This window comes from Delphinus delphis, chromosome 15, assembly GCF_949987515.2.
Source record: "Delphinus delphis chromosome 15, mDelDel1.2, whole genome shotgun sequence".
Lineage (NCBI taxonomy): Eukaryota > Metazoa > Chordata > Mammalia > Artiodactyla > Delphinidae > Delphinus > Delphinus delphis.
Window position 1 is genome coordinate 70868492 of NC_082697.1, and position 27256 is coordinate 70895747.

Genomic DNA, 27256 nt, shown 5'->3' on the forward strand with positions numbered 1-27256 from the left:
GCGCAGGGGCTGTCCTCTAGGCCCCGGATGCAGCCCCGGCCCCATGTAGCTGCGGCGCGTTCCCAGCATCTAGGGCTGGGTCCTCTCCTTCTCCAGTTCACCCGGCACTTCCTGGCAGGCGGTCACCAGTATATTCTGGACTGGTTAATGAAACGGCGCTGGCTGCCCAAGCCCGTGCCCTGTAGCTCATCAACTATATCGCTCAGGCCAAGAAAAGCAGATTTTATGTGCTGTATTACAAAGAAGATAAGCTTCGTCCCTTTAGGCTGAGGCCTGCCTTTCTTCTTTAACCTGCACTCGGCCTTCCCTGTGTGCTGAGAACAGAAAAGGAGCAGGACACCAGGGCGTCGTTGCTGTTGTGGGCGCTTCGGGGAGCAGCCGGCTGCGGGGATTAGAGACTTGAGGTGTTTCTACACAGAGGAGTGTGTGGAGGACCGCAGTCCCCGGCAGGGCCACCACTTATGTAACGCACACCTATCTGTTGACAGAATTTTCCGGGGACAGAAAGCGCAAACAAATGCAGCTGCAGGTTGGTTTCATTTAATATTCTCCAGAGAATGCTGTTACCGTGTGTTTTAGAGGAGATAAAATGAGAGTTTATAGGCAATACAGCTCAGCCCAGCAGACACGGCTTGTTAAGACAGTGTTTTGTGTCTGGGAATTCAAGGAAGCAAAGTTCAGTGTGAGGCGCTGATCCAACCAAGGCTTATTTAGAGCATAAGAAAAGAAGGTGCTAGAAGAAAAGGAGTCTCTTATTGGAAAATCTGCTGCCCGTTTAATCCTCGGGCTAACTTGGATGGGTTCCTTCCCCCTCGTTAGGTGATGTGGTAAGCGTAAACCGGCCCGGAGGAGAGGACTTCCGGGCAGGGTAAGGACACGGAGGCTAGCATCTGTCCACGCAGGCACACAGGGTGGCCCGCAGATGTGGGTACTCATCACAGCTGCTGTTTACCCAATGCTGCACGCATCAGGCAGGCGTGAAGCCCCCACTGAGCACTCCATAAACATTTGATGCCTGAACAAAGAACTGAACAAATGAATCATCTCAATTAACCTCCCAACCACCCTACAAGGTGGATGTGGTCGGGCCCCACGTTGTAGATAAAGAAGCTGGGGCTCAGGATAAAAAGCTCCTGCGGGACAGATAGCTGCGTCTGTTTTGTCAACTCTGCTTGGAAATGGCTGCCTGGAGGGCTGTCTTGGGAAGGATTTAGAACTTTCCTTCTGGTTCATCCAGGAAAGGGTGTGTGATGGATCCGCGATGCCTGTCTCGGGCTCAGGAGGAGGACGCGATAATATGTTTGTCACATTTTGTGATGTTTCCCCAGATTAAATGACTGGCCCAGCTAGTGAGGAGTCAGGGACCGAGGTGGGAAGGGAACATGGGGCTGTGGGTTTCCCTGCGGTTTTTCTCGACATGGCTTCCCCTGCAGAGCGACATCTGCTAGGAGAAAGGAATCAATGGTCTCCCTCCTCTAGGATGTAATAACCCATCCAAAAAGTGGGCTTTCAGCTGCTCGCCACGGTCCATCTGTTTTCGTTTATAATAAGCACATTCATCATCTACGTGGCACCATTCCATCACCATTTTCACCTGCAGCATCACCATGCAGATGCCACCTCCAGCCTGGTCACAACAGCAAGTGAGGCAGGACCCAGTGATATATTTTATGCATGGAAATGGTGCTCACTAGTTTTTGAATTAATTAATTAATTAATGTTAGATTTCCCCAATGGTGTATTTCTTTTCTTTTCTTTTTTTTAACTTTTTATTTTATATTGGAGCATAGTTGATTAACAATGTTGTGATGGTTTCAGGTATAGAGCAAAGTGATTCAGTTATACATATACATATAACTATTCTTTTTCAAATTCTTTTCCCATTTAGGTTGTTATGTAATATTGAGCAGAGTTCCCTGTGCTCTACAGCAGGTCCCTGTTGGTTATCCATTTTAAAAATCCATTTTAAAAAACATTTTAAAAAACAGTGTGTACATGTCAATCCCAAACTCCAGTGGTGTATTTCTGTGACTTGCCATGGTGATCCAGGCCAGGACTGCCCAGTAGAACTTCTGATGATATTAACATGCTCTATCTGCCCTGTCTAGGGCAGAAGCCACTAGCCCCAGGCGGCCACTGGGAACTTGAATTGTGGCTCCTGTAACTGAGAGACTGCATTTTACAATTTATTTCATTTTAATATTAAGGTAATTGTCCACATGTGGCTGGTGACGACATATCGGCCCATAAGGGTCTTGGTGCTCAGGGAGCCGTGTTGAACGAATAGACAAGGTCCTGTTCATACAGCCCTGTCCCTTCTCATGAGGAAGGGACAAAAAAAAAAGGGCACAAGTGAATAGTGTCATTTCAGGTAATGCTAAGTGTTCTGAAGACGATAAAATCAGGCAACGGGAGAGAGGCAGGAGGAGAAAGAGGCAGGGCTGCTCCGGACAGGTGATCAAAGGCCTTCCCCAACCTGGATGTGAAGAAGGAGCAGCTAGCATCAGTGGGAAGAGAATTCCCATCAGGGGGCACAGCAAGAGCAAAGGCAGGAACAACCAGTTTAGGCGGAGACTGAGCTGGTGAACAGAGGAGAGGGTAAGGGGAGGTCCCAGGGGTAGGTGGGAACCGGGTCGTGTGGGCCTTACTGGTTTGGAGGCAGAATAGGGGGATGGTCAGAGCCAGCCCAGCTGAGGCAAACCCTGGCTCCTCCTCTTCCTAGCCATGTGACCTTGGGCATGTTACTCTATGCCTCAGTTTCCTCATCTGGAAAATGGGGTGATTCTTGTTCGGTTAATACGTATGAAGTGCTCAGAATGATTCCTGGCCTTTGTGAGCACTATACAAAGGTCAGCTCTTAGTATCATTATTGGAGGGTTTTGGGCAAAGGGTGATACAATCTGATGGAGGAATTTAAAAGATCACTCAGGCTGCTGTTTGGAGAAGGGATCAGAGGGAAGAGGGAGCCCCAAGAGGAGGCTCTTAGCATAGTCTAGCTTGGTGGCTTGGATGAGGGTCACAGTGCCTCTGGAGTGCACCACGGGTAGATTCAATTCATCCCAGGGCAGTATCTGTATTTTCAGAAAGGCCTCTTTTTTAGGCAGGGTGGCGGGCGGGGGTGGACTTTCAAATGAATGCAAGTGAAGAGATTAGTTCAATAACGACCTATGTACCTGTCACCAGCTTCATTAATTATCTACATTCTGCCATTTTTGTTCCATCTCTTCCCCTAACATTTAAAAATAAATTGTAGCTATCATAACATTTCACTCATAAATTTTTTGTATGCATCTCTAACAGATAAGGAGTTTGTTTTTATATAATCCCAATGCCACTATCATACCTGACAATAATTAATTATTATGCTGTAATACCCAGTCCATATTCAAATATCCTTGATTGCCCCAAAATTATTTTTTTTAATAGTTGATACAAACTGAGGCCAAACATGGCAATGGCTTTGAAGTCAAAGATGTGACCTTCATTTGGGCAGCTGAGTCAGTGTAGCCCGACGGCTCTGCCGTAGGGTGGGGTCTGTGCACCCTTGGGCCTGGAGATCATGATGGCATCTTAACAGGGCAGCTGGTGGGAAAGGCACTAACCCAGGCGCCCAAGAGCCTTCCTTAGGTGTTGACCTCAGGCTTGGTCTAGGCCATTGCCTGTCACCAGAGGGTGTTCTCTTGTAGGTGGGCTGCAGGATCTGAAATCTATATGCAGAGTCCACACTCGGGAAGATACAGGTGTGGTCATCTTGAGAGTCCCAGGAGACTCAGGTTTGAAGCAGACCCCCAGCCAGCAGGGGAAGGAGAGGTGAGCAGAGAATTCTGCCTTGAGAGAGGGGGCCCAACGAGGTATTCAGGCTCCAGCCAGAAGGTTGGAATTCAGATCCATACTGTACTCCCACCAAGGGATGAGAACACAGATGCAGAACCAGGGTAGAAGCTGAGGCCCGTATCCTGTTCTGTACAGACCAGGGGACAGGCTGCATCTGGGACCAGACAGGTGTCTAAGCAGGGAGAACTGCTCACCCACGTGCAGGGGCCAGCCTAGGACAGCAAGATAAATTCCAGACCCCCTAGGGGGTAGGGCTCCCCATCTCCTACCTGCCTTGGCCAGGACTGATTTAGTAGCTGAATCTGTTGATTAAATTTCTCAGTCCCAGCGCTAGTGTATCAGCCAGGATTCTCTTGGTAACAAAGGACAAGAAAACCCAATTAAATCCAGCTAAGGACAAAAAAGCGTTCTTTGGCCCGTGTTACAGGAGAGTATGAGTTTGCTGGCTTCAGGCATGGCAGGATCCAGGAGTTCACATGATGCCTTCAGGAAGCTGCCTCCCTCCATCACATATCTCTGCTTTCCTCTGTGTTGGCGTCATCCTCAGGTTCCAAGTGGTGGTCCCTGATGACATCGCTCTTGATTTCAGCACTCTGCAGAGAGACTCTCCTCAAGAAAGTCCCAGACTGAGGCCCCACTGGCCAGGCCTGGGCTGCAACCTGGGGTGAGGCCCACATTATCCACATCGAAGTCAGGTCGAGGGAAGGGTGGATTCCCAATGGAAAATTGAGGTGCTGTCTCCAAAAGAAGGGAACATCACCAGGGAAAGTAGAAAACGATACCCAAGCTAGGTCCTTTTTCTTTTCCTCTAAGAATGCAGAAGTCACATGCTGTTGAATTTATTCACTAAACCCTCCCCAAGGCTTAATTTCTGAACCAAGCTTCGCTCCTAGCCATGAGATACTTTTCTTTGGCATTTCCGCCCGGCCTTGCACCGACACCCCAACTTGGTATCCCCACCCCCAGACCCCTCGGCCCCAGTTCCGGCTCCGCTTCCTCTTACTGTCTGCAGCAGCGCCCGACTCCCACCTTTGAATCCTCCGCTCCCCCCTTTGCCCCTCACTGCCAGTCATCCCTAAGTCCTACCGTTTCCACTGCCCAAACCTGCCTCCTTCCAAGTCCAGCTCCCCCTTCCCCTGCTGCCCGCTACCCCCGCCGCCTCCCCGCTCCGCTCACTCATCTGCTCAGTCCCTGCATCTCATCAACAGAGCCGTTATCGATCGCCCCACACTCAGGCATTTTGCTGGGGCCGGGAATCAGACACGCTGTCTGCCCCTGCGAGCTCTCACCCAGGCAGGAGGGCCCAGGGGGATAACGGCAAACCATAGTTCAGTGGGGCTGGGACAGTGGCGGGAGATGAGCCGAGGGCCTCGCCACTGCAGAATGCCTCAGGGGAGAGGCCACAGTCCCCGGCTAGCTCGTGCTGCCGGGGCATCCTGGGAAGAGGCTAAGCCCCGACTGACCAAAGGCAGCTCACAGATTGCAGCTGGCTCACAGCGTGTTTTCAAATTTCTTTAATTAATTGCCAACATTTAAAAATTGGAAGGGATTCCGTGCAAAATAGGGATTTTTGACTTTTATTGAGAAACTAGACGATCTGGCGACATGAGGTCACATCCACTCCTGGAAGCTTTGGCGGAGCTGAGTCACAGCGCCGCAGTCCCCACCACTCCTACTTGTGTCCCCGACACAGTGGCACAGTTGTCCTGACACCACACCACCTCTCCCATTTGCCATGCTGGCCCGGGCCCTGCGTGCATGTGCACTGGTGACCTTCTCCATTTTCAGACCCCAAAACTGGCTCTCTGGCTCTTCCATCCTTATGCAACTTTCATTCCGTCTGGTCCCTAGGAAACTCCTCTCTTCTGTGCGTTTGCTCCTGCCCTTCCCAGCACCTGGAATACCTAGTCGGTCTCATTACAAACCCTGCCTTTGGAAACATCAAGGTTCTGCTTCACCCACCAGCCTCCTGTACACCCTTAGCCTGCCCCAGGCCCCTTCTGGTGGTCTCAGCCACCCCTCCGGGCACCAAGTCATGTACTTCCCTAGGGTATCCCTCAGTTTCCTGAGCCTTTGGTGTCCCAAACGGGTGCCCCCGGCCAACTCTATCCTGCAGGCGTATTCCGTTTGGCACTCACGATGTTGCACCGCTTGTGAAACATTTGACAACATTGGAAAGTTGGCTTTTGATGAGCTGGCTATATTCCCTCTGTGGCATCCACCGGCTGGAGCCCAGTGACCCCTGCGGCCTCTGGACTTGCAGGTGTGCATTCCCCAGCTCACCAGCGTCCCTGTGCCGCTCACGTCTGTGGTGCTGCAAGCATCTGAGTCTGTGACACCTAATTATTCATACTTTTGTGAACTCCTTAAGGAGAGGAGACTTGCTCTCGTCTTTTGTGTCTCACACAGGCCAGGATCCTGAAAGGCCCCATGTGGTATGAATAAAATTGCGAGAATTGCCTGCTGGGGCCTGAGCCCAGATCGAGGGGAAGCTTTTTTTTTTTTTAATTTATTTTTTATTGAAATATAGTCGATTTACAATATCGTGTTAGTTTCTTGTGTACAGCACAGTGATTCAGTTATATATATGTATGCATATATATGTTATGTGTATACATATATACACATATATATATATATATATTCCTTTTCAGATTCTTTTCCCTTATAGGTTATTACAAACTACTGAGTAGAGTTCCCTGTGCTGTACAGAAGGTCCTTGCTGGTTATCTGTTTTATATAGAGTCGGGTGTATATGTCAATCCCAACTTGAGGGGAATCTTGACCTAAGTCAGCAGGAGTAATGCTAGGCTCCACTCTGGAGTGGATGGGGTTCTCCTGTGCCTGCTGCCAGCCTCTGCCAGGAACAGGGAACTGCTGCACCAGGACTTAGGGGAGCAGGGAGTCTCCAGCCACGCTAGCCCTGAGCAGCCAGCCTCAGCAGGTGCTTCCGTCCAGGTGGTAGATTGGGCACAAGATAATGATGGCGGCTTGCGTCTCTTGAGTGTGTGTTATGTGCCAGCCAGCATTCAAAGCACTTTACACGTATGAGCTCGTTTATTCCGTACAGCAGTCCTATGAGACTGGTACTGTGGTGATCAGCTCCATCCTACAGATGGGGAAGCTGAGGCCCAGAAAAGCAGAAGAACTTGCTGGTAGTCACATGACTACCAGGCAATCTGGTGCCCACCACCTGGTTCCGCCTTTCAATAGAGAGTAACTGTGGTCACTGGCAAGCCGGGCCCTGCCTAGAGCAGCCATCACTCTGCCCTGGCCCCGCCCTGCCAGATGGCCTAAATCTTCAAGAGAGGCCAAAAATGCACATCGTTATGTGAAAGCTCTCAGTTTTTAGATATTATCAGCTGGTTCTGAAATTTTTAACTGCTCTATGGGCCAAACCAACCCAGATTCAGCTGTAGGTCCTCCAGTTAGTGACCCCGTCTGTCAGATCCCATCCCCATCCTTTGTCCTCTGAGTCTGTGACGCCAGGAGGTCAGAGTCGTTGGCCCCCAGCCTGGCATGTAATAGGTTAAATGTAGCTTGTTAAATGTCACATGTCCCCACCATCTTCTTCAAGTAGCTTCATCACAAAGAAGGTTTTCATTGCTCTTCCTCCCAAAGGACATATGAAAGGCCATTGAGATTTTCTCTCAATAAAGCACTCAAGTTCAGGTGGAAAGAGCAGGTTTAGTCCCCAGAGCTAGGCCTCAGGATAGATGGGGATAGGCCAGAAGACAGGTGAGCACATGGGGCCACCAGGTAGTAGGCGCAAGGGTCCAGTCACAAGCCCAGCTGCGAGAGCCTAGAGGGGGACCCTCAACTCAACCCGAGGAGGTGCGATGGGGCAGATCGGGAGAGCCAGGGGCTTCCCGGAGGGGTCGTCAGCTCCTGAGCCAGGTCCCGAAGCCTACATGGCAGCTCTCTGGGCAGCGCAGCTCACTCCCCGAAGTCCCCCGTGCTTGACTAGCCTCCCAGTCAGCCCACAGCCCCTCGGCCTCTCCTGCTGTGGACCCAGCACTTCCCGGCAAAGAGAGCAGTGAGGGACGGCAGCCCATGTTCTCCCTGTGCAGTGGAGCCAGCGTGGGTGCCCAGCAGGTGACAGAACCCCTAGAGTGTGGGCCCCCTCGGGCTGTGCATGAATGAGGTCCAGCGACACACAGCTGGTTCGACTCCAATTGTCACCAACGCCGAGGAAGGGTTTGCTTTAATGGACCCTCCCTGGCATCCGGCCCGTAGGCTTAGCCAATGCTTTGCTCCAAATGATTTCCTTCAGGCTTTTCCACCTGTGCTGAGGGCAGTTGTTGGTCTCTAGGGAAAGTGTTTTGTGAGCACAAGAGCCCCCGCCTCTGCTTGGGTTGTTGTCATGATAGAGCCGGGCCGCCATCAGTCTTTGCTGAGCAATTCATGTGCTCATTGGAAGAGACATGTCATTTGACCCCAGGACCAGGGAGGAGAGTGGCCTTATCGAGTCAATTCAGTTACTTAGATCAAAATAATATTAATGTTCTTGTGTTTAAAATGCATTACGGTCTCAACGTGATTGGTTCTCCTCAACTGGAAAGAAGGATGAAGTCTTTCTTTGGACTAGAGAAGGTGCTCCCATTGACTACGTGGCAGCCACAGAGTTTCAAAGTGTCCTTTTGAAAATTCACTGCAAAAGGGGTTTGAGACAGCATCAACAAAAGGCATAGCAATAACTCTAGTTAAACGAGGAAGGAAATATGAGCCCCGAGGAAGCAAGTACACACACACACACACACACACACACACACACACACACACACACACACACACACACACACAAATGGTAAGGTCAGCAGCAGCATGGAGTTTCACCTCGATTTCTTGGAAGCTGAGGCAAAGGAGAAAACAGCCAGGACTAGAGCCCTCTTGTTGGAAAGGAGGGAGCAGGCTGGTTGTTTAGGAGTGAAAGGATTTTCCCTTGGATCTATTCCCAAAGGCACCCCTCATGCAGAGCTTTACAGAGGGATGCCAAGTAGTACAGACCTGCAAAACCTCGACCCCGTCTTCTCCACGGAGCAGACGTGTGTCTCACATAGCTCTGGGCCACACTCTTGAGGTGTGATGGCCGTTGCATCGATATGTATGTAAACACATAGGAAAAGTCTGGAAGGACACAAGCATATGTACACATGCTCCCCACCAGTGCCCACAGTGACTGCCTCTAGGGAGTGAGGAGAGAGCTAGGATGGGAGTACGAGATAGTTGGTCCATGGGGACTAATTAAGAAGTAGAAGTGGGGACTCAGAGTTCCACCCAGAGCGGGTGGCCAGGCTAGCACGGCCAAGACGGAGGCCCTCTCCAGGTCTGGCTTGACCCAAAGGGAGGTGGCAGTAGGACCTCAGGGTGCCAGCCAGAGTGGCTCCCTGTGCCCCAGCTGTGTGACCTCAGAGAAGGCTGAAGCTCAGTTTCTTCATCTGTCAGATGGGCCCTAATGCCCAAGACCTTGGAGAGTTGTTCCAAAGACAGCATGGGCCAATGCATGCAGCCTTTTTTTTTTTTTAACACATGGAATCCCCAGAGAAGTGACTCCCTACCGTTCCCCACCGGGGATCCCATCCTGGTGATGCTTGGACCAGATCCACCCACAGATACGGCTTGTTTGGTCTGCAGGGTGTTGGCAACTTGGCAGGTTTAAACACCATCAGGTAAGGGGCATGAACCTCTCAGATCCCCACACCCCCCGCCACTCCCTGTGGTTTCCACCCCAACCCTGTTCTCTCTCCTACCTGCCTGATGCTAGGGGCATGAGAGGTCACACCCCTGCCCCAGCCTGCTCCCCTCTCTCTGTCCCCACTCAGCCAGGCTTCTTGGAGAGAGCTGAGGTCAGACGGGGCTCTAGGCCGTTCGCGGACGGTCAAGGAGCCCATTGTGGAAACCAGGCATCTCCTTACGGAAGCCAGGATGCCCATGTGACGACTGTGCGGACTGAAAGGTCTCCTCCCCACCCCACCGCCTCTTTCAGTGAGAGCGTGTCTGTCTCACCAGATGTTTCCACGGCGGTAATTTTGCGGGACTAGTCATTGAAAGCTGCCCAGGCTGTCCTTCTCCAATAGCTATTTCCTGATTAATTCACAGCACACACTTGCGCTGCGCCTCCGCTAAACAGAGAACACATCCGTATAAACATGTAAAAGAGGGCTTTGAGAACCGACTTTTCTGACAGGCAGCAAATAGTAGCCTGCCATCCTGCAATTGGACGTTTGAAGCTGGGTTCCTGTGGTGTAACACGGGCTTGACGTTTCTCATCCTAAATTGCTACGGAAACCTTCATAGCAATAACTTAGTGAACTAGGAAGTTAGCTGGAGCTTCGTTGCCTGGATTTCAGGAGCGCTAAGGCAGGGGGAAATAAGTATAGATGGACACCTCTGGGATCTCAGATCTTGTATCCCAAGAGCAGATCAGAAGCCAAAGCAAGATGGAAAACGGCCTGGGGTTGAAACCAACAGGCTACCATTTTTCTGATCAGGTTTCTTCTCTGATGATCGTTGGAGAGCAGTGTTCCCCGGGGAGAAAAATACCTGTGTTTATTCACTTATAATTCCAAAGGGATTACTGAGCAGCAGCTGTGTGCCAGGCCCTTGCTGGGCCCTTGGACGAGATTAGTAGGCTCTGTGCTGTCTTGGAGCTTAACTCTGAGTGGGGGAGACAATAAATAAGTTAGAAAGCTGATGAACAAGACCATTTCAGAGACCAGGAGGAAAGAAAACAGGGCCATGGGCTAGAGAGGTGACTGGGTGGGGCGGGGGCTGCTCTAGGGAGAGCAGCCACATCTCTCTGAAGACAAGGAGGGGCCAGCCTTGCAGGTTTCCAGGCAGGTGCCCAGGTCCCAAGGTGGGCAGGAGCTCCCTGGGATCACAGAGCAGCAAGCAGAGTGGTGTGTTGGAAGCAGAAGGGGAGGGGAGAGAGAGGTCGTCACAGGACCAGATCACGCAGGCCACATTGACCGCTGAAGGGAGCTGGAATTTATTCTCCACGTAATAGGAAATCATTGGGTGTTTGTTTTTTGTTTTTGTTTTTGTTTTTTTTGTGTGGTACACGGGCCCCTCACTGTTGTGGCCTCTCCCATTGCGGAGCACAGGCTCCGACGTGCAGGCCCAGCGGCCATGGCTCACAGGCCCAACTGCTCCGCGGCACGTGGGATCTTCCCGGACCAGGGCATGAACCCGTGTCCCCTGCATCGGCAGGCGGACTCTCAACCACTGCGCCACCAGGGAAGCCCCATTGGGTGGTTTTAAGCAGGGGCCTGCCGTGATCTGATTTAAGTTGTTTTGGTTTGGTTTGTTTTTTTCTGGCAGCGCCGTGCGGCTTGTGGGATCCCAGTTCCCTGAGCAGGGATTGAACCCGGGCCCCCTGCTGTGGAAGTGCAGAGTCCTAACCACTGGACCACCAGGGAATTCCCTGATTTAAGGTGTTTTTTAAGAAAGACTGGCTGCTGGAAATGAAGTGTGTGTGCCGGAGTGGGGTGGGGGTGGGTGGGTGACGGTGCAGAGTGGATACACAGAGAGCACTTAGGAGGATACGGTCGTTGTCTCCAGGAGAGATGACTGTGACCCAGGCTAGGAGGCGGCCACCATTCAGGGAGAAGAGGTCAGATTCCGGAGGGGGTTTGGAGGTAGAGCCACAGGGCTTCTGATGGATTGGACGTGTGAGTGAGACAGCAAGAAGACTCAAGGACTCCCAGGTTTGGGGCAGCTGGTTGAACGGCGGAACCACTTTTGAGACGAAAGATGACAAGGTTTGGGAAGAGTGGATTGATCATTCTGTTTGGGGCCTGTTAAGGTTGAGACGCCTGTTAGATATCCAAGAAGAGAGGTCACATGGTCACTGTGGGCTGGATGGAGAGGTCAGGATTGGAGATTAAAATAGTCAGGAATCCAGTGTTAATTGGCATTATTCACAATAGCCAAGACATGGAAGCAACCTAAATGTCTACTGACAAACGAATGGATAAAGAAGATGTGGTATATATACACAACGGAATACTACTCAGCCATAAAAAAGGACAAAAATAATTCCATTTGCAGCAATATGGATGGACCTAGAGATTATCATACTAAGTGAAGTAAATCAGACAGAGAAAGACAAATATCACTTATATGTGGAATCTAAAAAATGATACAAATGAACTTATTCACAAAATAGAAACAGACTCACAGACATAGAAAACAAACTTATGGTTACCAAAGGGGAAAGGGGGTGGGGAAGGATAAATTAGGAGTTGGGAATTAGCAGATACAAACTACTATATATAAAATAGATAAACAACAAAGACCTACTATATAGCACAAAGAACTATATTCAATATCTTGCAGTAAAACATAATGGAAGGGACTTCCCTGGTGACACAGTGGTTAAGAATCCGCCTGCCAATGCAGGGGACACGGGTTCGATCCCTAGTCCGGGAAGATCCCACATGCCATGGAGCAGCTAAGCCCGTGAGCCACAACTACTGAGCCTGCACTCTAGAGACCGTGAGCCACAACTACTCAACCCATGTGCCACAACTACTGAAGCCCGCGCACCTAGAGCCCATGCTCTGCAACAAAGAGAAGCCACCGCCATGAGAGGCCCGCACACCGCAACGAAGAGTAACCCCCGCTCGCCACAGCTAGGGAAAGCCCACGCACAGCAACAAAGACCCAATGCAGCCAAAAGTATAAATAAATAAATAAATTTTATTTTTTAAAAAAACATAATGGAAAAGAATATGGAAAAGAATATATATATACACACACATATAAAATGGAATCACTTTGCTGTACATGTGAAACTGAAACAACATAGTAAATCACCTATACTTCAATAATAAAATTAAATTAAATAGGAGTCACCAATGAGAGAACGATAGTTAGGGCCCTGGGCCTGAGTGGGACCCCCTAGTGAGAGGGTGCAGGAAAATCGGGAGGCCGGGGACCAGCCCAACCGGTCAAGGCCCAGCTGAAGAGGAGCAACAGCGGGGAGCCTGGACTGCGGTGAGAGCAGGGGCAGGAGGACAGCCTACCTGAGAAAGGAGAACTTCTCGGTGGGTCTGATCCCCTGCTGGACCCCAAAGCTGACTGTCCAAACCAGGGCACCCCGAGAGTGAAAAGAAGGCTCTATTGAGTGATAGACCAGGGCAACAGGAATAGATCAGAATCGTCCAGGCAACAGGGAAGTTCTGTGACCCAGTTGCTGGCACCTTTGGCAGGGTGGGTTCGTGTAGAGGAGGAGGCAGAGGCCAGTGGGCAGGAGGTGCAGCTGTGACTGTGACTCTTAGAGTTTGCTGTAGAGGTGGACAAACAGATTGTGGGGCACGCCAGCAATAAGAAGGAATAAAACTACTCATCGACACAACATGGATGAATCTCAGAGTTATTATGCTGAGTGAAAGAAGCCAGGCCCCAAAGAGTTCATAGTGTGCGATGCCTTTTATAGAAAAATTCTAGAAAAGGCAGAGTAATCTATAGTGACAGAAGGCTGACGGGTGGTTGGCTCGGGGTGGGGGAAGAAGATAGGGTGGCAGGGATTACATAGGAGTACGAGGAACCCTTGTGGGTGATGGGTGTGTTCATTACCTTGATCATGGGTGGATATGTGTTAAAACTTATAAAGTAGTGTGCTTTATTCTTTTTTATTGAAGTATAGTTGATTTACAATGTTGTGTTAGTTTCAGGTGTATAGCACAGTGATTCAGTTATATATAGTTATATATATATGTGTGTGTGTGTGTGTGTGTATATATATATATATATATATATATATATATATATATATCCTTTGCAGATTCTTTTCACTTGGAAGTTATCACAAAATATTGAATATAGTTCCCTGTGCTATAAGTAGATCCTTGTTGGTTATCTATTTTATACTTAGGAGTGTGTATCTGCTAATCCCAAACTCCTAATTTATCCCTCCCTTTCCCCTTTGGTAACCATAAATTTATTTTCTATGAATGTGGGTCTATTTCTGTTTTGTAAATAAGTTCATTTGTATCTTTTTTTTTTTTTTTTTGCGGTATGCGGGCCTCTCACTCTTGTGGCCTCTCCCGTCGTGGAGCACAGGCTCTGCACGCACAGGCTCAGCGGCCATGGCTCACAGGCCCAACCGCTCCACGGCATGTGGGATCTTCCCAGACCGGGGCACGAACCCGTGTCCCCTGCATTGGCAGGCAGACTCTCAACCACTGCGCCACCAGGGAAGCCCTGTATCTTTTTTTTAGATTCCACATATAAGCAGTATCACATGATATTTGTCTTTCTCTGTCTTACTTGACTTAGTATGATCATCTCTGGGTCCGTCCATGTTGCTGCAAATGGCATTATTTCATGCTTTTTTTAATGGCTGAGTAATATCCATTGTGTGTGTGTGTGTGTATATATATATATATATATATATATATACACACCACATCTTCTTTATCCATTAAGTTGTATGCTTTAAACATGTACAGTTTACTGTATGAGGTATATATTATATTCCTCGAGAAAGCTGTTTATTAAAAATGTTTTTGTGGGCTTCCCTGGTGGCGCAGTGGTTGGGAGTCCGCCTGCCGATGCAGGGGACATGGGTTCGTGCCCCGGTCTGGGAAGATCCCACATGCCGCGGAACGGCTGGGCCCGTGAGCCATGGCCACTGAGCCTGCGCATCCGGAGCCTGTGCTCCGCAACGGGAGAGGCCACAACAGTGAGAGGCCCACGTACCGCAAAAAAAACCAAAAAACTGTTTTTGTGTAAAGAGGTATGGCCAAATAAGGCAGTAGCAGGAGGAGGTGTTATTTGATGTTTTTTTCTTTTCTTTTTTTCCCCTTTTTTTTTTTGGCTGCATTGGGTCTTCTTTGCTGTGCGTGGGCTTTCTCTAGTTGCAGCAAGCGGAGGCTACTCTTCATTGTGGTGCGAGGGCTTCTCATTGCAGTGGCTTCTCTTGTTGCGGAGCACGGGCTCTAGGCGCACAGGCTTCAGTAGTTGTGGCATTAGGGCTCAGTAGTTGTGGTGCACGGGCTTAGTTGCTCCGCGGCATGTGGGATCTTCCTGGACCAGGGCTCAAACCCGTGTCCCCTGCATCGGCAGGCGGACTCTCAACCACTGCGCCACCAGGGAAGCCCCCTAATTTTAAGTATGACCCAAGAAGCGTTGAACACCTGCCTCATACGGGGCACATGTGCTGGGAGAGGAGGAGACAGAAGGCTAGCAGGACCCTTTTGTGAAGGTCCCTGTATGTCATACTGAGGGGTTCGGAATTCATCTCATGGGTCCACACAAGTGCGGCGCCCACACCGCATCCTCTGGGCTCCCCTCGACTTGTGGCCACAGCTGTGTTGGGACAGTCCCGGGTGTGCTGACTGGGCACCACTTCCAGCGCTTCCAGGCTCTGAGCCTTTCTGCTCGGGTCCTTTTGCTGAAGCTTCTAGAGGGCCTAGCCTGTGGTCATGGCGGGGAGTCAGTTTCCCCAGGGGCAGCCATCAACAGCAGGGAAGGGAGTCAGTGGATAAACACCCAGCCTCCCGCCTTTGGAGGGACACTTCTGAGATGCGTTCTGCCGGTCCCTCACAGTGTCCCAGCTGGATGGAGCCCCAGTTCCCCACAGCAGTGACCAGCCCCAAAACCTTTTTGGGTTTTCACCTGCCCTACCTGACTCTCCCTCTTAGGAGCACCTGCTGATAAGCTACCTGCACTCAAATCCTTGTCTCAGGCTCTGCCCTCAGGGCCCCCAAAATACGGAGCCTAGGGCATCTGCATTTTACGTGCCTGCCAAGCTTTTCTGACACAGGAGGCCCAGGAACCATACTTTAAAGAACCCTGCTACAGGCAGTGAAAAAAAACATGAAGAATTTCACAAAGGGATGTGACTGGGCCAGATCTGCTCTTGTAGAAAACTAAGGCAGGTGGCAATGTGAAGCTGAGGTCACAGGAGCAAGAGACAGGAAGCAGGGAGACCAATTAGCAGGCTATTACATGTGTCCCAGCAGGAGGTAATGATGATGAAGATGGTGATGGAGGCCGCCTCTTTGTGCAAGTCCTTTGATTTATAACATATGTAACCCTTTGCACCGAAATGAAAAGGAGTCTGATTTAACAGCCCCAGTGCTGTAGTCTCAGAAAGCTCACGTTTCCAGCGTCCCACATTTGTCTTTTTCACGTGCTCCTTTCAAAATCTGATACATCAGGCCGATGCCACGCATCTTCATTTTGTGAAATTTTGTGTTTTCAGGATCTTGACATTGGGGCCAAAAACGTGAAGCTGTATGTCAACAAAAAACTCATCTTTGATGGCAACTTAGACAAAGGAGGTGACGAGGCCCCACAGAGCATCCTGGTGGGCCTGCAAAATGAGAGAATGGAAAATAGCGTTGCAGCCCACTCAGAAGAAAGCAAAGGTGCCCGCAAGAGGAACAGCACCGATGGGGACAAGCAGCTCGGTGCCAGTTACTCGCAGCCAGCTGGAGCAGCAGAGGATGTGAAGGCTTCTTCACAAGGACATTTATTTGGTGGAAGGATGAATTCTCCTGACTGCATGAAAGACAATTTGTCCAAGTTAGAGGAAGAGTGCAGCTTTTTAGCCACACCATCCTCGCCGGGTGGCATGCCCAGTGTCCCTCCCCACTCCTCGCCCGCGGAATGCCCTCCTCCTCTTGACCAGGAGCTCTCGCTGATCCAACAACTGGAAAACCTTATGGGCAGAAAAGTCTCTGAGCCTCCAGGCAAAACCCCATCCTGGTTACAACCTTCTCCCGCAGGGAAAGGCAGGAAGCAGGAAGGCCTGAAGTCAAAACCCCTCTGGCTGAGTCCGGAGAAGCCGCTGGACTGGAGAGGCAGGGTTCCGTCAGAGGATATCATCCGTGAGGGGCCTGGAGAGACCGAGGCTGGAGATACAGGCCCCAGGCGTGAGCAAGGGCGGACAAGCAGCCGGAATGTCATCGCCAGCGAGAGAGCTCAGAGAGCGACCCCAAGAGTCTGCGGTGATGACTTCGACACCTTTAACCAGCCCTCCCACAGGGAGCACCCTGCTAGTGGGAGGAGAGGCCTGAGGAAGGACGCCCTCAGCAACAGTCATAGTGATGGCCAGCCAGACAGCAGAGGTAAGCTTGGGAAGCAGTCTGACTCGGGGCCATCTCACCTGAGCCGGGGCCACGGATTGGCATGAAGCCATTTTGCTCCCTGGACCTCAGTTTCCTCATCTGCAAAGCAAGTGGGTTCTTCTCAACTAACGGTCACAAATTCCCTGTCTCAGGGGCCACAGGGGTGGCAGCAGTGAGTGAAATGGGCAAGGCACACTTTGCATGTTAAACTCATAGATATATTTGTCATTACCTCCAAGATACGTTCCTTTGTCCATTTTTCTTGCAAAACATGGCTTTTCCAATCTAGACTGCTATCCCACCTCTGACAGAGACGTTGGTCTCTAAGAACTTCACTTCTTTGTAACCATACCATTAGGAAAATAATACAAGTGTGATGAAAAATAGCAATCAATTCTTGCCTGGGGGTTGGAAGGACTATAGGGAATGGTGAGGACTATGGTATTCAGGAATACAAGACCAGTATATGCCAGATCTCCCTTTTCCTTTTATCAAGAGAAATCAAAATTGTAGAATATTCTTGTTTTTCAACATTGGCAAATGATGGAGATTATTTTTAAACCACTGTGTGGGTCAAAAAATATATATATACATCTGCTAGCAGGATTCACCTGCTCTGTGAACTTTGCAGTAGATTATCTCTAAGAGATCTGAAAGGAGGTGCCAACGGCTGGGTTTCTGAATATTTGCCCTCAGATTTGGCTACTGGGATGGAGTGTAGCATAGCAACAAGGAGTCAAACCATTTGAATTCAAGCTCTGCTACTTATAGGTCTGGGACCTCTAGACTGGGTCCTATAGAGCTGGGCATTTCCACTTTCTGAGCCTCAGCATCTTCATCTGTGAAATGGGAATGAACCCCCACTCCCCACAGGGTTGTGAAAAATGAATGAGTTGATAGCTTCAAAATATTGACCAGAGCCTGGCATGTGGAAAGTGCTCCAGAAGTGGTGGCCATGATTTCAACACTAGCATCTACATCCTTTATTGTCCACAGAGCTCCTGGACCTACCAAGGCAAGGCTCACCTCTAGATCCTCTGAGTTTATCCCCAGCCCCTCCCACACAGGAGCAGAAGCCCTAGAGTCAAACTGACTGGGCATGTATCCTGGTTCCCCACTGCCAACCCACACTGTGGGCAAGTTCTGAAATCCCCCTGAGCCTCAGTTTCCTCGTTTATAAGGACACCAGTAATATCCAACTCACGAGGGGCTGGGAGGATCAAATGAGATCCTACGTGTGCAGCGTTTGGCACTGTGCCTGGGACATAAGCGCACCCAACAGATGTTAGCTACTGCTATTTATTATTATTGTTGTTGTTGTTATCATCATCATCACCGTCATCCCCATTCTGTGACTCTGCCTCTTGGTGTATCTGTATGTGAAGCCAATGTATATATTTTCAGTGAATTACATTAGCATCTGCACTATGACTGTCTACTGGACAGACCCCGAAGGCCTGCATTTAGCCAGAGTTTACACCTAGAAATGTGAAGCGTTTGTGGCCTCTTTCAGACCCTTGATGTTACTTAGGGCAGAGCAAGTCCCTCAGACTCTTTGAGTGCCTTTCCATGGTGAGTGGCTGGCTCCCTTCTCCCAGGCAGGGCTTCCCCTTCTGGCTCCCCAGCCTTACAGATTCTGCTGCCCACCCCCACCAAGATTTAACCCTGAGACTGGTTAGCAGGGAGGAGAGCAGAGTGGGAGAACAGAACCGAGAAGCTCTTTGGGGGCAGGGACTGCGTCTTATTTGTGTTGGGGTCCCCAGGACTCAGGTGCCTGACTCATGGTGGGTCTTCTGCAGTGTGGGAAAAATGATGGAAAGAAGGAACTGCAATGGCTAGATGCATGGCATGTTTGCTGTAAGCCAGGCTGTCATTTGGGCACGTTACTCAAACGGGTTCACTTAATCCTCATACCAGTCCCATTTTACAGATAAAGAAAATGTGAGGTAAGAAAGCAGGGTGAGATGGGAGGTTCGAGATGGTGGCATAGGAAGATCCTGAACTCAGCTCCTCGCATAGACACAACAAAACTACAGCTACAAGTAGACTAATTCCCTCTGAAAAGGACCTGAAAACTGGATGAACAGAGTCTCCACAAGAAAGGGTAAAAGGGCAGCATCATGGCAGGTAAGAGAGGCAGAGAGATGACCTCATCAAGGAAAAAACCACACCCCAGGTGCGACAGTCCACAGATGGGAGGGATTACACAGGTACAGTTACTTTCCCTGGGGATTGAGAGATTTGAGCTTCACGTCAGGCACCCCAGTCCTTAGATCCTGCACAAGAGAGATGAGGCCCCAAAACATCTGGCTTTGAAAACCAATGGGGAATACACTCAAGACTATAGAACTGCAGAGAATGGAAAGCTAGCTTTTAAAGGGCACACTCACACTCACTCCACCTGAAAACCAGCACAAAAACACCAGACTGAAAAGTGCATGGACCATAGGTGAATGGGACCCACCTACCAATCTTGAAGCATCTGCTGGAGAGGCAGGAACGAGTTGGGATGCTCCCTGGGGACTGAGAAACTGGAGGGAGCCATTTTTCCAGTCTCAGGCTACCTTGCTGATTCCAGTGCTGGTGGGTGCCATTTTGGAATTCTCCCTCTAGTCGGCACACCCCACTTAGAGCCCCACCCACCCCTGCACCTCAGCCAGGCCTCACAGCTGACTATGTGATAACCCTGCCCACTAGAACCCATCAGCCATTGTGGCCAGCATTGCAGTCTTTCCAGGGGCCAACCCTGCCCACCAATGCATGGCAGCAGCATCCACGACCCTGCCACAACAAGAGGGTGCGCGCAACCCATAAGGGGACACTGCTTGAGGACCCGGCTCTGGTGGCCAGGCATGATTGCATTTCTGAGCCCCACAGGACATGTCCTACATAAGGCCACTCCTTCAAGACCAAGAGAGGTAGCTGCTTTACTTAATATATAGCAACAAACACAGAAAATTAGGCAAAATGAGGAAACAGAGGAATATATTCCTACCAAAAGAACAAGACAGAACCACAGTAAAAGAACTAAACAAAACAGAGATAATCAATCTACCTGATAAAAAGCTCAAAATAATGGTCAAATGCTGCTCATAGAACTTGGGAGAAGAATGGACAAACATGGCGAGAACAACAAAGAGATAGAAAATATAAGAAAGTATCACACAAATTATAACTGAACTGAGAAATACACTAGAGGGGTTCAGCAGCAGATTGGATGAGGTAGAAAAACAAATCAGCAAGCTGGAAGGCAAAGCAATGGAACTCACCCAGACAGAGCAGCATAATGAAAAAGGAATTTTAGAAAAATAAAGATATTTTAAGGGATCTTTGGAACATCAAGCAGAATAACATTCATATTATAGGCTCCCAGAAGAAGAGAGAAAGGGCAAGAAAAATTATTTGAAGGAATAGTGGCTGAAAATTTCCCTGGGGAAGGAAATAGACATCCAGGAAGCCCAGAGAGTTCTGAATAAGATGAACCCAAAGAGACACCCACCAAGACACACTATAATTAAAATGGTAAAAGTTAAGGATAAAAAGAGAATCCTAAAAGCAGCAAGAGAAAAGCAACTTGTGACATACAAGGAAATCCCTTTAAGGCCATCAGCAGATTTTTTTTCAGCATAAACTTTACAGGCCAGAAGGGAATGGCATGACATATTCCAAATACTGAAAGAAGAAAACTTCCAGTGAGAATTCTCTGCCCAGCGAGTTTATCATTCAGAATTGAAGGAGAGATTAAGAGTTTCCCAGGTAAGCAAAAGCTGAAGGAATTTATCACCACTAAACTGGCCCTACAAGAAATGTTAAAGTGACTCTTTTAAACTGAAAATAAATGACACTAATTAATAATATGAAAACATACAAATGTAAAAATCTTAATGACAAAGGTAAATATATAATAAAAGTAGTGGATCAATTAGTTATAAAGCACAACTTCCCTGGTGGTGCAGTGTTTAAGAATCTGCCTGCCAATGCAGGGGACATGGGTTCAAGCCCTGATCTGGGAAGATTCCACATGCCGTGGAGCAACTAAGTCTGTGCCCCACAACTAATGAGCCTGCATGCTAGAGCCTGCATGCCACAACTACTGAGCCTGTGCTCTAGAGCCTGTAAGCCACAACTGCTGAGCCCATGTGCCACAACTACTGAAGCCCGCACGCTCTAGGGCCCATGCTCTGCAGCAAAGAGAAACCACCACAATGGGAAGCCCATGCACCGCAACAAAGAGTAGCCCCCTCTCGCCACAACTAGAGAAAGCCTGCGTGCAGCAACAAAGAACCAACACAGCCAAAAATAAATAGATAGATAGATAGATAAATAAATTTATTTATTTAAAAAAATCAATTATAAAGCAAGCTTGAAGGTTAAAAGGCAAAAGTGTTAAAATTAACTAAAATTACAATAGTTTGTTAAGGGATGCATAAAATAAAAAGATGTAGTACTTGTCATCAAAGTATAAAATGTGTGGAGGGGGAGTAGAAAGACAAAGCTTTGGACTGTGTTCAAATTTAAGTTGCTACCAACTTAAAGCAGACTGCAGCTTACCTAGGATGGCATATGTGATCCTCATGGTAACCACAAGGAAAAAACTCACGGTAAATACACAAAAGAAAATGAGAAAGGAATCTAAATATAGCACTAAAGAAAGCCACCAAAACATAAGGGAAATGAGAAAAGAAAGGAACAGAGGAGAACTACAAAAACAACTAGAAAACAATTCACAAAATGGCAGTAATTACATACTTACCAATAATTACTTTAAATGGGCTAAATTCACCAATCAAAAGACAGAGAGTGGCTTAATGGATTAAAAGAAAAAAACACTCGTCTATATCTGCCTACAAGAAGCTCATTTCAGAAGTAAGGACACACGCTGACTGAAAGTGAAGGGATAGAAAAAGATATTCCATGCAAGTGAAATGAAAAGAAAGCTGGAGTAGCTATTCTTATATCAGACAAAATGGACTTTAAAACAAGACTATAATAAAAGACAAAGAAAGGCATTACATAATGATAAAGGAGTCGATGCAACAAGAAGTTATAACATTTATAAATGTATATGCACCCAACATAGGAGCACCAAAATATATAAAGCAAATACTGATGGACTTAAGAGAAATTGAAAGCAATACAGTAATAGTAGGGGACTTTAACACCCTGCTTACCTCAATGGATAAATCATCCAGACAGAAAATTGATAAGGAAACATCAGACTTAAGCAACACATTATAGCAGATTGGATTAACAGATATATACCAAATATTCCATCCAAAAGCAGCAGAACATACATTCTTCTCAAGTGCACATGGAACATTCTCCAGGATAGATCACATGTTAAGTCACAAAACTAGTCTCAATAAATTCAAGAAGTTTTAAATCACATCAAGAATCTTCTCCAACTACAGTGGTATGAAACTAGAAATCAATCACAAGAAAAAAAATGGGGAAAACCACAAAAACATGAAGATTAAACAACATACTACAAAACAACTGGAGGGTGGGCGGCATTGAAGAAATCAAGGAGAAACAAAAAATACCTGGAGACAAATGAAAACAGAAATACAACATACCAAAATCTGTGGGATACAGCAAAAGTGGTTCTGGGAGGGAAGTTCATAGCAATACAGACCTACCTCAAGAAATAAGAAAAATTCCCAATAAACAATCTAACTTAACACCTAAAGGAACTAGAAAAAGAAGAACAAATAAAGCCCAGAATCAGTAGATGAAGGAAATAATAAAGATCAGAGCAGAAATAAATGAAGTAGAGACTAAAATAAAATAGAAAAAAATCAATGAAACTAAGAGCTGATTCTTTGAAAAGATAAATGTAGTTGACAAACCTTTAGCTAGACTAACCAAGAGAAAAAGAGAGAGGGCTCAAATAAATAAAATCAGAAATAAAAGAGAAGTTACAACTAATACCACACAAATACAAAGGATCGTAAGAGACTACTATGAACAATTATATGCCGGTAAATTGGAAAACCTAGAAGAAATGGATAAATTCCTAGAAACAAACAATCTTCTAAGACTGAATCATGAAGAAATAGAAAATTTAAATAGACCAATTACTAGTAAGGAGATTGAAACAGTAATCAAAAATCTTCCAACAAACAAAAGCCCAGGACCAGACGGCTTCAGTGGTGAATTCTACAAAACACTCAAAGAAGATTTAATACCTAGTCTTTTCAAATGCTTCCAAAAAACCGAAGAGGAGGGAAACCTTCCAAACACATTTTATGAAGCCAGCATTACCCTGATACCAAAACTGGACAAGGACATCACCAAAAAAAAAAAAAAAGAAATCACAGGCCAATATCACTGATGAACATACATGCAGAAATTCTCAACAAAATATGAGCAGACCTAATCCAACAATACATTAAAAGTTTCATACACCATGAATAACTGGGATTTATTCCAGGGATGCAAAGATGGTTCAATATCCACAAATCAGTCAACATGATACAACAAAATGAAGAATACAAATCATATGATTATCTCAATAGATTTAAAAAATGGTTTTGACAAAATTCGACATTTACTTATGATAAAAATTCTCAACATCGTTGGTATAGAGGGAACATACCTCAACATAATAAAGACCATATGTGACAAACTCACAGCTAACATCATACTCAGTGGTGAAAAGCTGAAAGTGTTTCCTCTAAGAGATCAGGAGCAAGACAAGGATGCACACTCTCACCACTTTTATTCAACATTGGAAGTCCTAGCCACAGCAATTAGGCAAGAAAAAGAAATAAAAATCATCCAAATCAGAATAGAAGAAATAAAACTCACTATTTGCAGATGACATGATACTATATATAGAAAACCGTAAAGACTCCATCAAAAAACTGTTATAACTAATAAATGAATTCAGTAAAACTGCAGGATACAAAATCAATATACAGAAATATGTGGCATTTCTATACACTAATAATGAACTGTCAGAAAGAGAAGTAAAGAAAACAATCCCATTTACAATTGCATCAAAAAAAAAACAATACCTAGGAATAAATTTAATCAAGGAGGTTAAAGACTTGTACACTGAAAGCTATAAGACACTGATGAAAGAAATTAAAGAAGACACACACACACACACACAATGAAAGATATTCCTTGCTCATGGATTGGAAGAATTAATATTGTTAAAATGTCCATACCATACTACTAAAGCAATCTATAGATATAATGCAATCCTTATCAAAATTCCAGTGGTGTATTTCACAGAACTAGAACAAATAATTCTAAAATGTATATAGAGCCACAAAAGATCCCAAATAGCCAAAAGCATCAGCATCTTGAGAAAGAAGAACAAAGCTGGAGGTATCATGCTCCCTGATTTTAAATTATACTACATAGCTATAGTGATCAAAACAGTATGATACTGGCACAAAAAGAGACACACAGATCAATGGAATAGAATTGAGAGTCCAGAAATAAACCCATGCACATATAGACTATTAATCAATGACAAAGGAGCAAAGACATAGAATGGAGAAAGGACAGTCTCTTCAATAAATTGTGTTGGGAAAACTGGACAGCCACATGCAAAAGGATGGAACTAGACCACTATCTTACACCATACACAAAAATTAACTCAAAATGGATTAAAGACTTGAATATAAGACCTGAAACCATAAAATTCCTAGAAGAAAACATAGGCAGTAACCTTATTGACATCAACCTTAGAAATGTTTTTGTGGATCTGACTCCAAAAGCAAGAGAAACAAAAGCATAAATAAATAAATGGGACTACATCAAACAGAAAAGGTTATGTACAGTAAAGGAAACCATCCTCAAAATGAAAAGGCAACCTACCGAATGGGAGAAGATATTCACAAATCATATATCTTTTAAGGGCTTAATATCCAAAATATATAAAGAACTCATACAACTCAACAACAAAAAACAAACAAACAGATTTAAAAGTGGGAAGAGGGTCTGAATAGACATTTTTCCAAAGAAGACATACAGATGGCTGACAAGCACAAGAAAAGATGTTCTATATCACTAATTATCAGGGGGATGCAAATCAAAACCACAAGGCAATGTCCCATCACACCTGTTAGAATGGCTACTATCAACAAGACAAGAAATAATAAATGTTGGAGAGGATGTGGAGAAAAGGGAATTCTTGTACACTGTTGGCAAGATTGTAAATTGGTGCAGCCACTATGGAAAACAGTATGGGTATTTATCTGAAGAACATGAAAACACTAATTTGGAAAGATATATGCACCGCATGTTCATTGCAGCATTATTTACAAGAGACAAGATATGGAAAAAACCTAAGTGTCCACTGATGAATGAATAAAGAAGATGTGGTATATGTGTATACATATATATATATAGTATATATGTACATGGAATAATGTATGTACAATGTAATACTTCTCAGCCATAAAAAAGAATGAAATCCTGCCATTTGCAACAACATGCGTGGACCTTGAGGGTATTATGCTAAGTAAAATAAGTCAGACAGAGAAAGACAAATACCGATGACTTCACTAATATGTGGAATCTAATAAACAAAACAAACAAAATAAAACAAAGACAAATTTATAGATATGGAGAGCAGATTAGTGGCTCCCAGAGGAGAAGGCAGTTGGGGTGTGGGTGAAATGGATGAAGGAGGTCAACTGTATGGTGATGGATGGGAGCTAGATTTATGGTGGTGATCACTTTGTAGTGTATACAGATGTTGAACCACAATGCTGTACACCTGAAAGTTATATGATTAAAAAAGAGAAAAGAAAAGAAAATGTGAGGTTTAAGTAACTTTCCTTGGATCACACAGCCAATAAGTGTTAGAGCAGGATTTGAACCCAGGCAGTCCTGCTCCAGCATCTGTGCTTCGAACTACTACCCTACAGTGCCCTGTTTCCCCAGCTGTCATCAGCCACCTGCCCCAGAAGAGCTAGGCAATTCCAAACCTTCCTGGTAAACAGACCCAAAGAACCTCTGGGAGTTATGAGGTGATGGGCATTTTTCTAACTTGTCCATGTTCAGAAGACTTTGTCTCACTTTAATTTCCTTCCAGGCATTTCACTGCTCGGCTCAACACACATTAAGAACTGAGCCCCTGAGATTTCATGCTTGTTAAGCTGGTCGTGCTAAAAAGGAAAGTTGCTTAGAAATTTTAAATTACCCATTACATAGAGCCAAATCCCATAGCTATTCCCGTCAGGAAAGGTGGGGGCCAAGCCCTCCAACAGTGCTTGTAGAATGAATGACTGCCCACGATCCTCCCTGGGACTGGAATCTTGCTGTCGCCGTAATAGAGAGCCTGGAAATCCTTTTGTTAAACAAACTATCTCATTGTAATGACATCTGCATTTTGGAAGTGTCTTTATCAGGGGTCAGTTAGCTACAGGTGAATGAAATCTCATTGGCCCAGTTTGAGCAGTAAAATGGGGTGTTATTTGAGAAGCTCCTGGACCCCCAAAGGCAGGAGGCATACATGGGATTTGAAGGAGGAAGCAGAAAGCGAGTAGGCACCGAGGAAGCTTCTCCCTGACTCTCCAGGGCTGCTGGGCCCTGCCTCTGCTGCTTTGCAGGTCCACTCTTGCTCACCCCTCCTCTGTGCACATGACAGGAAATGGCTTCGCAGTCCAAAAGTGACAATTTCCCAGCTCTAGCTCCAGAATGCAATTCCAGAGTCTCAGGGCAGAAGCTGATTGGCTGGCATGGGTCAGGTGTCCACTCCTAGTCCAATCAGCTATGGCTAATGGGCTGTTCACCTCCAATAAACGTGGTTCTGTTGCATCTCACTACATGCTTTTTCACTTCCCATTTTAATAGCAATTAATGGTTACCTTACAGTGGTGCCAGTGATTTTTATAAACTGAAGTCCAGAATTTTGCAGTTCATATTAATCTCCACCAAAGAGTAGTTTTGAACCTTTAATCCCATCATCTCATACTGGTCCCTCCCAGACCATGAGGACTGCAGATTAAAGCAGTAGCTTTCTGTTATCAGTTCAGATTTGTTGGCAGGAATGTTGACAGACGGGACAAAGCACCAATCCTAGCAGTTGCCCAACTCCCAAAGTCTAATGAGTCATGTGTGACAGAGGGAAATGTGGGCCCCAGCCTGCTGTTTCATCTGAGAGGTCCAAGACAAAGTCTATACCTCTCTGCTTTTAAAACCCAGGGCGTACGTACATCTCGGGGAGAATAGGTCAGAAAGCAGATGCAGGATGAAAGCCAAGGCCTGCCTTTCTTGCACACCCTGGCAGAGAAGGGCAGGCTGAGTCCCTGACACGTGACGTTTGGTGCATTCTCCTCCGTTGCCCTTGCAGACCAACCCAGCCCATTCATTTCAGCCAG

General features: G+C 46.7%; 1 protein-coding gene across 2 annotated transcripts in view; it reads left to right on the top strand.

Moving 5' to 3' along the window:
- The window catches only part of KATNIP (katanin interacting protein), a 200602-nt gene that overhangs the window by 140146 nt on the left and 33200 nt on the right, over positions 1-27256 (top strand). For both annotated transcript variants that reach the window (XM_060031962.1, XM_060031963.1), the window contains exon 15: positions 16046-16913. In XM_060031962.1, coding sequence (XP_059887945.1) covers positions 16046-16913 — 868 coding nt within the window. The remainder of the gene's footprint in view (positions 1-16045; positions 16914-27256) is intronic.